Here is a 15259-nt window from a genome sequence, read left to right on the forward strand (position 1 = left end):
GTTTTTTTTTGGTAGTTCAGTGGCGATTGGATCCCCTACCCATGGTGGGAATGGAGCTCAAGCTGTCATGTTGTACCAATCTACCACCTTGACCACCTAGCCTTGATCACTTATCTAGTTATTCCAAAGTTGAATGCTCAGTTATTCCAAAGTTGAATGCTCTTAACTGTTAGTTTTGCATTCCCTGCATGTTTAGTTTTTGATGAAGTATTCAATTACCCAAATGTGGAATACCATAGTCAATGAATTATGCCATCCAATGACGATAGGCAATTTGCAGAGAGTAAGGTGGTCTCATTCTTTACAGTCGATCATTTCAATGGATGGTGGGGGCGTGTATGTTTATTTCATATGCTAATATACTGACATTTCTCACCATGACGTTTGTTAAGTCTGTGCCGTAATTGCTTACCTATATTAAAAAAAAGGTTTTTATTGTAATTTGTCAGGGTTAACAATTCATCAACTAAAAATTGACATTTTGTGATTAACATGTGCTGCATTTAGGAAGGGCTATTTACTCAATAAAGATCTTAAGATTGTGTTGGTGGTCAGAGACCACCATCTGCTAGCTATTTTTACAATTGGGCGTATTCCCCAATACCTCTGCTCACCAGTGTTTTACACCAGAAAAGAAAAGACCTCTTGAGGTGTTTTTTCCCTATTGTGCCTTTTACAATGGATTGCTGCTTCAATTTTGTAAGAGGAACCATCAAACTGAATATATCTTTGGATTATGAAGAAACTCCAAAGCGGCCTCCATAGGAAATGTCTTTCTTATGAGTGTTATTGTTAAATTTATGATATTTTTTGTGGGATGTTACAATGACTTTCTAAGGATTGTACAGTCTAGGTCGATCAAGATCTTAGATCCTTCATGAAAATGATTTCTTTGATGTAGATTGTTTTGACTAGCTTATATTCTACTTTCATGCTGTTTAGAACCTTGAAGAGTTTCGAAGTAGATCTCATGACCAATCCATGTCTGACACCCAGGACCCTTTGATCTTTAGTTTAGACTGGACATCATGATCCATATCTAAGTTAATTTGCCAACTCTTGGCAGCAATGCCAATCATGTGGTTTAACATGAAATGCACCCACAGATTTTTGGCTCTCCCCATGGTTAATTTGAAGTTTGAAGCATGAAAGAAATTAAACATGAATACTCTTGTTGGCGTCTATTCCTGTAAATAAGTAGTCGCATCTGTTTAGATAATTGTTTGTGATTCCTTTTTGTGCAGTGTTGCCAGGCCCTTGCTAATGCTGTTTGTTTGGAGTCAGGATCTACCAGTTGCATTATTCCACGTATATTTTTTCTTGAGAATTACTTCTTTGAAGAAAAATCAAACTGGAATTGGCCATTGGGTGAAAGGTTATCGACTTTGGGTTGTTTGATGCTTCAAATCATTTTCCGACTTCCAAGAGTATGTTCAAAACCCTTACTTAGCAGGTCCCTTTATTTTGTGTTTAAATAATGACGGAAAATATACTCTAGTCAGTTGGACTATGGAAAGACCATATTCCATTGGGTTTTTATATTGGCTTATCACTGTCCAATGAACTGATGGATATTGATGATTTGAGAGTAGGACCCTTCTTTTCTTGAAGCTGTTAGGATCTACTCTCTCTCCATTGATGTCCAATTCAATGGATAGGGTAATGTCCAATTCAATGGACAGGGGTGACCCAATGCGATGTGGTTTCTCAATTGTTTATAGGTTATACTATATGTTTTCCCTGAAGTGGTCTCTGTTACTTTTGGCTATATGATCTGATTGAAGATGATCATTAGAAACCAGCTCGATTTAGCATTAGTCTTTTGCCATCTTGATTATAGTAAGATATTGTTACAAACTTTCTAGAAGTAGCTTTATGAATCTCAATCTTATTATAGAATCATGGTTAATGAAATCTTTTCTTGGCATCAGCCCAAATTTTCGGGATATGTTTTCATGATATGCACCGTTTCAAAAAGCGGACCGCCTAGCGCTTGGACGGCTGCCTAGGCGGATATCCCTGGGCGCCCGCCTGAAGCCTAGGTGGCCGCCCAGGGCCTGCGCCCCACCCAGGGGCAGAAATGCGGCTTCTTGAGGGTATTTTTGGGTCTTTTTTTAATACTAAATGGGCAAAATTGTGGGTTTTAGGTTCATTTGAAACCTAAAACCCATTAGAGGCTATTTTAGAGATAGAAAGCCCAAAAACAATTATTTTTCTTCTGGGCCGCCCAGGTTCTGGGCGTCCGCTTGGGCGCCCGCCTAGGTGCTGGGCGGCCTGGACCCCCCGGACCGCCTAGGTGCCGCCTAGCGCTTTTTGAAACACTGATGATATGTATTTTTGTCTTATAATAATGTTATCTTTAGTGATGGTGCTATAATATGTGGTGACAAGTGCTTGGAACATGAAATCAAATTTCAAGTATTCTCTTGACCAATAGAAGGTGGCTGAGATTTCTGAGGGACAAAACATCTAGTGTACTTGAGGTCTATTCAGCTTCTAGAAGTTGAGTCATTGAAGTTTTCTTGGGGAATGCCAAATGCGACATGTTGTGGATATGATGAACTCCACACTCCTTAGAAATAAGGAATTCCTATAGTATCCAAATTGACTCATTTGAACACATTTCTTCTTAGATCAATCTGGATGCATGGCAATTGGTATGTTGCTCATTTAAATGCACCTACCATGTGCTTTTCTACTGGTTGTTTCTTTCAAAATAATGTCTGTACAGGTTGTTTCTTTTAGAATATTATTTATACTTGGGTAGGGGCCTGTCATCCCCATTGATTTACCCAGATTTTTTTTTTTTTTTTTGTTTGTACTTGTTCTCTTCTATCTTCTTTTGTCTTCTTGTCCTCCTCAAGCAGGATCTCCTTGCATAGATTACATGTTTGTTTTCCTTTCTTTCTTTTTTTCCTGTCTTGAGATAAAATATTTAGTGGAATTTTAATGGGATCTTGGGCACGTCTTGTTTTTGTGGTTCATGCAGCACTGTTTTATGCTATAGTCTAATGCACTGTGGAATACCAAAGTCCACTGGGATCATCCCTGTCCAATGAGGCAGTAATGGGGTGATAGTGAAACAGACCCACCAAAACTGTTCATGATGCCAATTGCTATGGTTGGTGCCACAGTGCCACTCCCTCCCCGTTAATGTCCATTTCATTGGATAGTGATAGCCCAAAAACCTGTGGTTTTTCATTGTCCATTGGTTTGTATTAAAGTTCCGTATATTTGTTCTTCTTACTTTGTGGAGATCATTTACTTAAGCACGGGTCTTATTGTCTAACATTTTAGAGGATCTGCCATTCTCAAGGATGTTGCTAAGGTCTGTTTGTTGTGCAGGAGCATACACAGCAATATACCTCAAGCCTTACATCAATGGAATCCATCCATGTCCTTGAAACAGCAAAAGATGCTGGAGGAAGTCGGGTTATTGAGGCCTTTCTTTCTTCAGACGCTTCTGTGAAGCAAAAACAAAAAATAGTTTCTAAGTAAGTTCAAGCGATACATTTTGGTCTTTTCTTTTATTATTTATTATTTATTATTTATTTTTTGTTTTTTATTTTTTTACTGGATTGCATCATGTGCTCGTAGTAATTTCCGAAAAGCCCCAAATTTGAGATTGATATATTTTAAGCTTTTCTGAAAATTGTCTTTTGCAAAAATTGAATTCGCCTAATTAGTCTGACTTATCAGATTGATTGCTCCAAATACTTGATTTTGTTTGTAAATTAGCCTGTGGATCTTTTAGAGAGTTGAATGATGTTCATCCGTGACCAAATCTTAACTGATTTGGATAAAAAATGTGGGAGAAATCGAAGCATTGGCGGACTGGGGTACTGTCTAATAAGCAACAACTGTGAATTTTTGTGCCAAATCTCGCAAATTCTAGGATTCGATCCAACCAATTAGTATGGGGAACATGTAGGGTAGGGTGTTGAATCATGTTCACTAGAACCAAATTTCAATTGATTGGATCAAAATATAGGGAGAAATCGAAGCATTGGCGGATTGGTGCAGGTTTTAACAATAAAACTTCATTTCTTTTCTAAAAAACAGAGAATTTGTGGCTCCCAATATCTCAAATTCTAGGCTTTGATCCAACCAATTAGTATGGGATCTTATAGAGGGTTGAATCATGATCACGTCAACTAGAACCACATTTCAATGAATCAATAGAAATAGAAATATTGGCAAATTGAAGTAGGGTTAACAAAAGAACTGCATGTCCCCTTGAAACTGAGAATTTCAAGTCAAATGTTTCAGTTTGTAAGTGTTGATTCAACAAATTAGTATGTGGATCTTGTAGAGGGTTGAATCACATTCCACTAGAACCAAATTAGAACAAATTTGAAAAAGGAAGTACTGTACAGATTCCCATGTACCTGAGTAGTTACATGGGTACTTACTCAGGTACATGGGTAGTTGCCTCGCCTACTAACAGAAGCCGAGTGCACACTGTTTAGAATAATGAAGTTGGACCCATGGTGGTTATTTAGTTTTTGTTTTTCTAATTGACTCCATGATCTCTTTCATTGAGATGTATGAGACTGAGGCAACTACATGTTTCTAGAAGATTCTTACTACATGTTTCTAGAAGATTCTTACATTATTTAGGAGCAAATTACGTAGTATTGTCTAATTTTCTCATTATATTTTCTCTTTTTTTTTTTAATCAGTAATGTTTTTTATCAATATTGTGAAGAGTCCAATTAGGTGCAATGTTTATAACATGATGGTGATGGTGATGGTGATGCTGAGGCAGCAGCTCAGAGGCATACAGAATTCTTTGTGAACAAAGAGGTTATCATGTAAAACACTTTCAATTGCCAAATGTATATCTTTTTTTCTACTATGCCATTAGCCAAGATGTCGGTGTACATTACAAAAGGATATAGATTGCAATGTTGTCATCTCTGCATTTCTGTACGTGTCAACCCCAAACCCATGGTGGTGGGTGTATTTTAGGTTTCCATCTTATAATATTATGGCTCTCTATTTTGCTGTTACGGAGCTTCAAGGCTACTAGGAGGCCCTTTGTCTCTGCAAAGGATGGGTTACAATAGGCTTAGAGTTACAATAGTCAAGGTGCTACTTTCGTCATTTTTTGGTATATTATCTCCCACCGCTCCCCCTGCCCAAGTTGCCTTTTAGATCTTCCATCGAAATTACATTTTAGCCATCCCGTAAGGGTAGAGGATCATGATGGGCTCTAGTTCAAGGAAGCTGTTATTGAGAAGACCACATACCTCCAATTAAGAAAACAATGATATCCCCGAAATTCCACTCTACTAAGGGCCCAAGCAATCACTTGATTACGAATCCATTCTCTTAGGATGATGCTTCCCAACGATTTATTGACATGGAAAGAGGGGGATAATGATAGGAAGTTAGGATATTTGTCAATTAGGTTTTAGAATTATTAGAAAATTATGAAAGGTGGGTTGGTCATGTGCAACACCTAATACAACATTGGTTAGGAGGGGCGATTTGGTTCCAGAAGCCTCTAAAAGGGCAAGGGAAAGGCCCAAAAGGACATGGATGGAAGTAGTATGAAGAGATATGGTGACTTATGGTCTTACTGAGGGTATGGTTCTTGATGGAGCATAATGGCGGATGATGATTCGTATAATTGACCCCAAATATTTGGGATAAGGTTCGGATGATGATGATGATGATGATGAGAAAATTATGAAAGGTGGTATGGTTAGCTTGTGGGATTGTAAGTAGCTATGCTTATCATTGGTGGGATTATGTGAGTTCCATTGGAGGATCTTAAAGAGAGCACAATATTTCAGTCTTTTTTGTTTTTATTTTTCTATTTGTTTGATATCTCTCTTTGCAATGTGACAAGTGGTATTAGAGCTTAAAAGATGCATCCATCACAAGCCCCCCCAAGCTTGCTCTTGCAATTGAGTATATCCAACCACAATCATAGAGGTTGTGAATCAACAAATTAAAGATAACATAAATCAAGCCATGGAGAGTTTGAGAGTAGACTTTTAAGTCCAGATTGGTGAACATCATGGAGAGATCGATGAAATAAATTAGTGGTTGCAAATTGCAATGATTAAAAAGTACTGGTTGCTGAGAAGAGTGTGCTTGCAATCCAATAGATGTGGCACCAAATCTCAATTTTGAAATCAATTGAGTTCTACAAGTGCCTCCTACTGCTGATCCTATAATGAGCTTGTTTTGAGGTAAGAACCACAACCTATGGGGCATGTGCAAGATTTAGGTATCAATGTTGATCTCCCCAAGTTTCATGGTAAGCTCCACATCGAGGGTTTTGTTGATTGGTTGAGTTAGGTAGGAGTTTTTATGAATAGAGTGAATTATAGGAGAAGTGTAAAGTTAAACTTATTGCAGCCAAGCTTTGTGAGTATGTGGCTGGCTACCTTGTGTGAACATGTTAAACATTATCGACATTGCAATGGGCAGGCAAAAATCTCTCAATGGAATAGGATAAAAAGAATTTGAAAGAAAAATTTCTTGCAGTGGATCATGAGCAAGTTCTCTTACGTCCTCCAAGCTCAAGTGGGTTCTTTCTAGGTTACTTGATTTTCTTGTAATGAAATGCCTCTGGTGCATATGAATTACTGAAGAAGAGTATGGCAGTTTACTTAGACTAAAGAAAGTGACAGAGTTGGTACAGAAGATGAGTCCCCAAAGCATAGATGCACTACATTAGAGACAATCATTGATTCAAAATTTGAAAGCTAGAAGCTCGAGGGCTAGATTCTTTCAAACCCTCGAGAATGATGCAGGAAAAAGCGGATAAAGATAGGGAATCAAGATATTTGTTGATTAGTTAGAAATGTTAAAAAATTTAGGAAAAGTAGGATACTTAGCTTGTTCCTGTTATATTAAAAAATTTAGGAAAAGGGGATAAAGATAGGGAATCAGGATATTTTTCCTTTACTAAACAGGGGCGCCAAACGAATCAAGACGTGCATTCTAAGCACTTTGAGAGAGTCTACGAAGCACCTGTATGTGTAGAAGCTGCATTGGTATGTTTAGAAGCTGCTCAAGCACTGAAGCGGGGGTATTTTGGAAAAATAAAAATCCGAGATAAAGGGACTTCGAACATAAAAAGTAAAAGTTTGGGATAATTTTTTTAGTTTGCAATGTATACATGATTTTTACATAAATTCTTCAAAAACAAACTTGTGCAATTTACGTGTGTTTGAACAGCAGGAGGTCCTAGGGTATGTGTCTGATTGTGTTACTAACAAAATTTTATATGCGTAGAGCGAAATTACTGTTACATTATTTTTGATGTATAATTGACCACCATGATTAATGGAAACCATATGACAAAATGAAAGGGAGAGCGTGTAAATTGAATTTCTTCGAGACAATGAAAGTTGGATACCTGATACTAACCTTAGCCTATCATGTTTTATTCCATGTTTGGAGTTTGCTTAAACTACCAAAAGGGAAAAAGCAATAAAAAAATAAAACAAAAAATAACCCTACAGTCTGATCTCTGACACATATCTGATATTATGTTGTCCTTGTGAAAAAGTGTACATCCAAAAAAAAAAATTCGAAGTCCCAATGAAGATCAAATTTAGGAGAAACTATAACTCCAATTGAGGATGAGACAAGGAATAGGAATTCCGCCATTGATATTAGAAGTGAGAATGCTGACATGAGTAACGAGAAATCCTATGAAAAACACGATCGCCTGCTAGTTCAAGGCTTTCTGCGTTCAGTCAATCTACGCAGAGTGAATCGGTCCCTAAGGAAGCCCCGAAAGGGCTGTCGTCCGATAGAAGAAGGAGCAAGTTCTTTCAAGCATTATAATTTATCAAATTCTCAAGCATCAACTCCTAATCTACCATTCAAAAGTATCAGAGTGTGTCAGTATATAATTTTACTAAGTTATTCAAGGTTTTAAAAAAATGACAATTATGATGATGCTAACAGCAAAAGGACCTCCACTTAAATATCTTATTAGTGATGCTTGAAAGTGAAAATAATGGCCATTATTTTAAAAATAATTTATGCCATCATCATCATCCGGGCCTTATCCGAACAACTTGGGCCTGGCTACACGAATTATGTTCTACCATTCTACTCTATAAAAGGCCATAACCTTAGTTAGACTATAAGTCACCATATCTCCTCACTACTTTTATCCATGAAACCAAGTTTTAAAAATCGGACTTGCCTGAGTCGACACGGGAATCGGTCACCCTGTGTCAATTTTTTTGTAAAATCGAGAATCGGCCGATCCTATAGGAGAATCGGCGATTTTGAACAGTGAATCGTTCATATGAAGTCATAAATCACGATTCCAAACGGCTTGTGACGTCACAAGGTCGGCGAGTCGCTAACTGAGGATATTTTGATAATTTTGTTTAAAAAGGTAGAACCGTAGGTGTACCCCTTCTCTCGATCCCGCTAACATTGATGCTATTGTACAAGTATTTATAATGCTTAAACTTTTTTTGACTCTTCGATGTGGGATTTGCATCGAGTGATATAATGTTGAAAAGTTATTCAATATAAACAATTATTGTAGAAAAGTGTTCAACGTGTGATGGGCTGCGGTGGTTATCAACTAGGTTTCTTCTTGGGACGTCCCAAGCTTGAATCCGAGCTTTGGGGATGCTATTGTGCAATTTTATTTTTGCCTCCAAAAAAAAAAGAAAAAAAGGAAATAATATCATAAAAAAAGGGCAAATAAAAAGAAGATAGGTTTTTGCTTTTGTCTTCAAAAAAAAAAAAATAAAATAAAATATCATAAAAAAAAAGACAAATAAAAAGAAGATAGGTTTTTACTTTTGTCTTCAAAAAAATAAAAATAAAAAGAAGAAAATAATATCATAAAAAAAATAAAAAAATAATACAAAAACATTTCTTGCTAAAAAACAAAAAAGACAATACATCTTCTTTTTTTCTTGTCATAAAAAAAAGGTAATAAAACAAGTGTTTATTGTAAAAAAAAAACAAAACAAAAGGTATAGAAAATAAAAGGTACTCACAACATCATTTTCTTATTTTGTTGTAAAAAAATAAAAAGTAATACAAGAAGCAAAAAAAAGGTAATATAACATCTTTTGTTTTTGTCCAAAAAATAATAAAAGGTAATACAACAAGTATCATAGTTTATCGTAAAAAAAAAAGGTAATACAACAAGTATTTCTTGTCAATAAAAGGTATTTCTTAATACAACAAATTATTTTTAATACAAACTAGGAATAACTGATCTAATTATAATTTTTATTTTTATAATATGGCAATCGTTAACATAAATTGAGGAATATTAATTTTAAGGTAGGATTCATACAAGGTTGAAATATCTCTCCGTCTCTAACAATCTCTTTCACTAAATTTATTCTAGAAATCTACTAAGTAATATTTTTGAAAAGTTGAAGTGTTATTTCGAAAATTGATGCGCATTCTAATAATTTCTATATTGATAACCAAATATTTTATTATTTATTTATTTATTTGCATTATAAATCTTGTAATGTACTATTTTTCTTACAGTTGTCAATAATACATTTTAAATTAAATGATATTATAAGATATTTTGAATTTGTTATTATTTATATAATACAATGTAAACCAACAATTTTCATTTCGATATATAATATTGTAGTTAGATAGGTTGTAATAATTTTTTATTATAGTTAGTTAGGTTGTAATAATTTGGTTTTTTTTTTTTAGCGGATTAGGGTTTTCCGCCAATTCGAGATTTTAGTAGCCATTTTTTCATCGATTTAATCCATTATTTATTGTAGTCTATGTATGATTATGTATTTTATCCATGATATGTTGTTTGTTTTATGTGATGCAAATTTAATGGTTAACATAAGTTCATACTGGGAAAGAACATCTCAATATTTGTAAATTGATAAAAAAAATGAAAGTTAATAATGTAATACCCGTATTTTTTATTGGATTCTTAAAAAACAACATTTGCAATGAATTTTAATAATTTTTTTGGATTTTTTTTAAGGCTTAATCGGATTGATTCAGCCGATTCCCTATTCGGATCGCCGATTCACCGATCCGGTTTGGGGTACCCGATTCGAGGCACTGATTCGTTTTTTAAACCATTGCACGAGACCTTTTGGGCCTTCCTCCGGCTCTTTTTGAGCCTTCCACTTGAATCTAATCGCCCCTCCTAACCCGTGTTAGGTCTACGCTGCACATGGCCAGCCATCTAAGTTTATTTTCCCTCATCTAAGACAATATTGCTTTTGCATGCGTGTATTCATTATGAATTCTATCCTTTCTTTTCTTGCGACTCATCCATCTCAACATTTGCATCTTAGCTACACTCATCCTATAGCTATATTGTTTCTTGACTGCCTAACATTTTGTCCCATAAAGCATGGCTGATCTTACAAACCATCCTATAAAACTTCTTCTTTAATTTCATTGGTATGCGACAATTACATAAAACTCCAGATGCACATCTCCACTTCGCCTACCCAGCTCTAATTCTAGGCGTTGCATTTTTCTCAAACTCCTTTTCTCTGGGATTAGCGATCCAAGATATAAAAAACAAATTTTTTTTAGGTATTTCATGGTCATCAATCTTAAGTTTTTAACTACTTCGTCATTTCTACCATTATTATTATTAAATTTGCATTCCATATATTTTTGTCTTAATCTGGCGAATTTTAAAACCTTTGGATTCCAGAGCATCCCTCGAAAGTTCTTTATGTTAACGTAGCTTCTAGTCTCATAAGTCAAAACTATGTCATCCGTGAACAACATGCATCATGGTACCTCATCATGTAGATGCTTAATTAACTCGTCTATAACCAAGCCAAAGAGATGGGTTCAACGGAACCCTGATATATGCCTATTGTTATTGAAAACTCACTTGTCCTTCCATTGATTATCCTCATACTATGTAGCACTCTCTCGTACATATCTCTCACCACATCAATATCCTCCAAAGACTCCTTTCTTTTCCAACACCTACCAAATTAACTCTCTAGGTACCCTAATCATATCACATCGTCATCATCATCAGATTTGGGGTCAGCTACATGAATCTTGTTCTTGCTATTGTGCTCTATCAAGGGCTATACTCTCAATAAGACCGTAAGTCCCCATATCTTTTCTCAGTACTTCCATCCATACCTTTTTGAGTCTTCGTCCTGCCCTCTTATATCTTTCCACTCGAACCAAGTTGCACCTCCTAACTGGTGTCGTATTAGGTTTCAAAATAATGCATGTAATGACAATTATTTGAAGAAAATGCATTGTTATCTTCGATAAAAAAAACTTCCTTCTTTAGAAAACAAAACAATATATTTTTAAATATTGTGATTTTCTCCATTTTTCTCTAATCTTCAGTTTTTCCTTTATCCTCATTTCTCATGTTTAAGAACTGAAAAGTTCCCTGCTGTCATACTTTTTAGAAATCATTTGCATATGGTGGTGATCCATGTTAAGTCGATGGGAAATTTTACCCTGGGGAGCCTGTTTATGGTATATGGTTTACAATCAGGGTGTCCACCATCCATTCTCAAACATGGACTGAGATTAACTGTATCTAGGTGGACGTCCTTGGTTGGGAACATGCTGTTAGTCTCTTCCTTCATTCTTAGAGTGGATTGCGGATGCCATGCCTGTGTACCATATACTTTACGAAGGCTGCATATTACTTTTCGTAATCTCACTTGGCCCTTTTCTTTTAGGTTGGGACACTTGATTCTACTTTAGTTTGATGACTTTATGTTCATGAAAGGCATTTTAGGCAACACACTTCTAAATGCTTATTTTTCTTGCATGTGTACTTTTCTGTGGCTCCAGGTTAAAGGGCCATTTTGGAGAGCTTGCCATGCATCAATCTGGTTGTTTCACAGTAGAGAAGTGCTTCAGTGCTGTTAACGTTCCTCTAAAAGAGGTTATATGTTCAGACTTGCTTTCTTTGCAAAATGAACTCTCCAAGACCAAGCATGGTCCTCATCTCTTGAGAAAATGTGATGTGGCCAGGTATGTCCATTCCTCGTGAAGGTGTCCTTTTTGTTTTTGTGTTTTACTTTTTCTAGGGAATGAATGCCATAATCCAGTATTGCATGATTAAGGTACTTCAAAGGGGTAGCCATCGTCTGTCCCATTGACAGACTGTGAAGCTTGTCCGTTCTTGGTGAATGTGCTGGTGGGTAACCATGATCGATGGCCACTGTCCATCATCAGGAATGGATGGTGCATGCGCCTTTGAAGTATTGTATATAATACACCATTGGATTATGACACTTTCTCTTCTTTTTATTGCCATGTTAACTTATCCCCTTTTTGGCTTCTATCATTTTCTATGGCCAGCCGTCATTTTTACCATGCATTTGTGTAGAAAATTCTTGTACGATCATTTTCTTAAGAAAACAGTATGGTTCTCAATTTTTTATTGTTGGAATGTAATGGAATATGGTAATCAGTATTATTTTCTTAGTAGTATATTTTGTCTTGGTCTTATGAGTTTTGGTTAGGATGCCTTTATTTATGTGCTTTTGCTCTTATGCAATAGGTATTCCAATAAACCTGATCAATGGAGGTCTGCACAGGCATCAAAAGAAACCACTAAGAAAGAGTTTTTAGATTTATTCAGCTTCGAAACAAAGTCCAAAAATGTAAACTACAAGGCTGCAGCACCTTCTGGTGTGAAGTCGCCTCAAGGTCCCAAGAAGAAAAGAAAGGGAGATATCATGGATTCTCTAATTAAAGACGTTGAGAAGTCGATGGCTAAGGTGAGCGGCCTGGGACAGAAGCGCCACAGGAGTGAGGACAAAGACAATAAGGGAGCAAGTGATTCCCTCGAGTATTCATCAGATTCTACTAAAAAGAAGAGGAAAGAGAGAAACAATGATGGCCTGTCAAATAGTTGCAGGAAACGGAAAGTTGCATAAGAGAGAGTGTTGTAAATTGCTTCGATTTTGTTTTCTTTAAAATTTTGTAATATTTCCTGTTGATCCTGTACTTATTCGGAAAAAATTTTGGATTAATTTTGGATTATTATAGAAATTACTTCTAATGAATTAGTGGTTAGGGAACTTTTTGTTTATGTATATTTTTGAAAGGCTTCCTCAATTTGGCATATCTTTCAAATTTGGCCGTGGCAGCAATGAAATTCGAAAGTTTCAACCTTGATTGAAGTACTTACTACCTAGATTGTGCCTAATTGTTCCAAATCGACCCAGTATAGAATACACCGGCCTTCTTTATTACAGATGCTAGCAATAAGATGGTGCTTGTGCAGGCTTCTATTTGGTTCGCTTCTCTACTGTAATGTGCTTTTATGTCAAGGTTGAAGGGCACTTGTCTACAGCAATATAGGTTCTGTAGGGCTTGTGCTTCTTATGTAATGTGCTTCTTGCCGTTTTTGCAGATTGTGCCTAATTTTTAAAGAAGTGACGCAGTGTTCTAGAGTCCCTTTTCAAATCTGATTCATTTAATATTTTTAAGTAAAATAGGAGTTCAAATACCTTATAATTTGTTAATTTAAAGATTTTTATAGTATGAACGACAGTGATTTGGGATTGTAGATATGGACTGAGAATTGGCGGGTGCTGAATTGGTTATGGGAAGGTATTGCTACTGGCCCAATGGTCCTACTAAAAGCACCCCGCTTACAAGGAGGTTACAATTACTACTAGTCTACGAGCCATTAGGCATCAAATTGGATGTCTTGAGAGTCTCAAGTTGAGACCAGTGGGGAATACGGGTCTCTACTCGTTTTAGAAATAATTAGTAGTGGGAATGAAAACCTAGACCAATAGTTGAGGTTCATTGATGAAGTTTTACTTTGATGTTAGGGTATATCTTATAATAGGGTATTTTCTAATCCATGATCAGAGTTCATCCGCTGACCTCAGCCAGCTGAGCACCCAAGAAGCATTAGTAGACTGAAAGATTCACTCCCATCCAACTTCAGTCCTGTTAAAATCGCTTGGGTAATCATTGCTTATCTCGCCCATTGTCATATTTTTTGAAAGATTGCCCATGATTATATTTGCAGAAAGAAAACCCAGAGTAGGGAAATCTCAGTTTTCAGAAGATTGGTTGAGTGCGCTTCAATTGGATCCGGAGTCGCGGGATTTTCGCATTGTATTGGAAGAATTGAATGCCCTTGGCATAAATAGACAAACTATGTGATGCAATGATGTCTCATATGGTACCACCAGGTGAAGCACTTATTGAAGGTTTCTTTAGTATTGAGTTGCTTTTTGGCTGGAAATGATTAGGACTTAGTTGTAAATTACAAGGAAAAAAAATCTGGTAAAAGGTGTTGGAAATTGAAAGAGAAATCTTGGTCTTAAAATACATCTATTGTCAAAGTACATTCAGCTCTTTTTTATTAAAAAGAAACTAGATTAGAAGTCCATAAATTAGGGATTATGTAGGCATGAAACATTAATGTTCATATATTTTAGCTTCAACCGGATTGAGGAAGATGTCACACACAGAATTAGAGCTAGGTGGGCGAAATAGGTATGTCCAACCGGAATTTTATGTGATCTTCGCAAAACCAATGAAGATGATGGGGAAGTTCTATATGACAACTGTGAGACCAGCTTTGCTCCCTGGGATGAAATGTTGGGTGGTTAAAAAACAATATACTCATAGAATGAGTATAGTGGAGATGAGGATGTTGAGATGAATGAGAGGCCAACCAAGAATGGATATAATTTCAAATGAGTCCATTCGAAAAAATTTATGTATGGCACCAATAAACGATAAAATAAGATAGATTAGACGTAAGTGAGTTGGCCATGTATGATACAGACCCAACACAACACTTGTTAGGACGTGCGAGTTAGTTCAAGTGGAAGGCTAAAAAAAGGCAAGAGGTAGGCCTAAAAAGACATGGCTGGAATTAGTGAGAAGCGATACGGGGACTTACAGTCTGATTGAGGGTTTGACTTTAAATAGAGCAGAATGACGGTATAGAATTTGTGCAGTCGACCTCAATTAATTGAAAAAAAGTTACGATGATAATGATACTTTAGTTTCAATGACATAGCTTAGTACTTGGAAAGGATGATACCTATCAAAATTTGTTTGGATCAGTAGTGTTAAGTAATTCGATGTAGAGAACACAACCAACATGAAATTTGGAGTTTCTTTGACAAAACTGTAGTGTAAAATAACCAAGGAACTTTTTGTAAATTTGATTTTTTTCAGTGATTTTTGGTGGCAAATTTTGAATTTAAAAATAGAAAATAAGCTGACTGGCAAAAGGTCTGATTTGATAGAGTTTCTTTGTTGATTGGACATAAGAAAT

General features: G+C 36.0%; 1 protein-coding gene across 6 annotated transcripts in view; it reads left to right on the forward strand.

The window, feature by feature from the left end:
• The window catches only part of PUM23 (pumilio 23), a 32046-nt gene extending 19018 nt beyond the window's left edge, over positions 1-13028 (forward strand). For 2 of the 6 annotated variants that reach the window (XR_016046758.1, XR_016046761.1), the window contains exons 7-11: positions 1245-1427; positions 3346-3494; positions 4709-4806; positions 11791-11973; positions 12506-13028. Coding sequence is in view for 1 of the 6 variants with exons in the window: in XM_006828520.4 (XP_006828583.2) it covers positions 1245-1427; positions 3346-3494; positions 11791-11973; positions 12506-12884 (894 nt within the window). In the remaining 5 variants the exon portion in view is untranslated. The remainder of the gene's footprint in view (positions 1-1244; positions 1428-3345; positions 3495-4708; positions 4807-11790; positions 11974-12505) is intronic. The other 4 variants (XR_016046760.1, XM_006828520.4, XR_016046759.1 and 1 more) reach the window with 2 other exon arrangements.
• The last annotated feature ends 2231 nt before the right edge of the window (positions 13029-15259 follow it).

This window comes from Amborella trichopoda, chromosome 13 (genome assembly GCF_054954075.1).
Source record: "Amborella trichopoda isolate Santa Cruz 75 chromosome 13, AtrichopodaSantaCruz75HAP2 v2.0, whole genome shotgun sequence".
Classification (NCBI taxonomy): domain Eukaryota; kingdom Viridiplantae; phylum Streptophyta; class Magnoliopsida; order Amborellales; family Amborellaceae; genus Amborella; species Amborella trichopoda.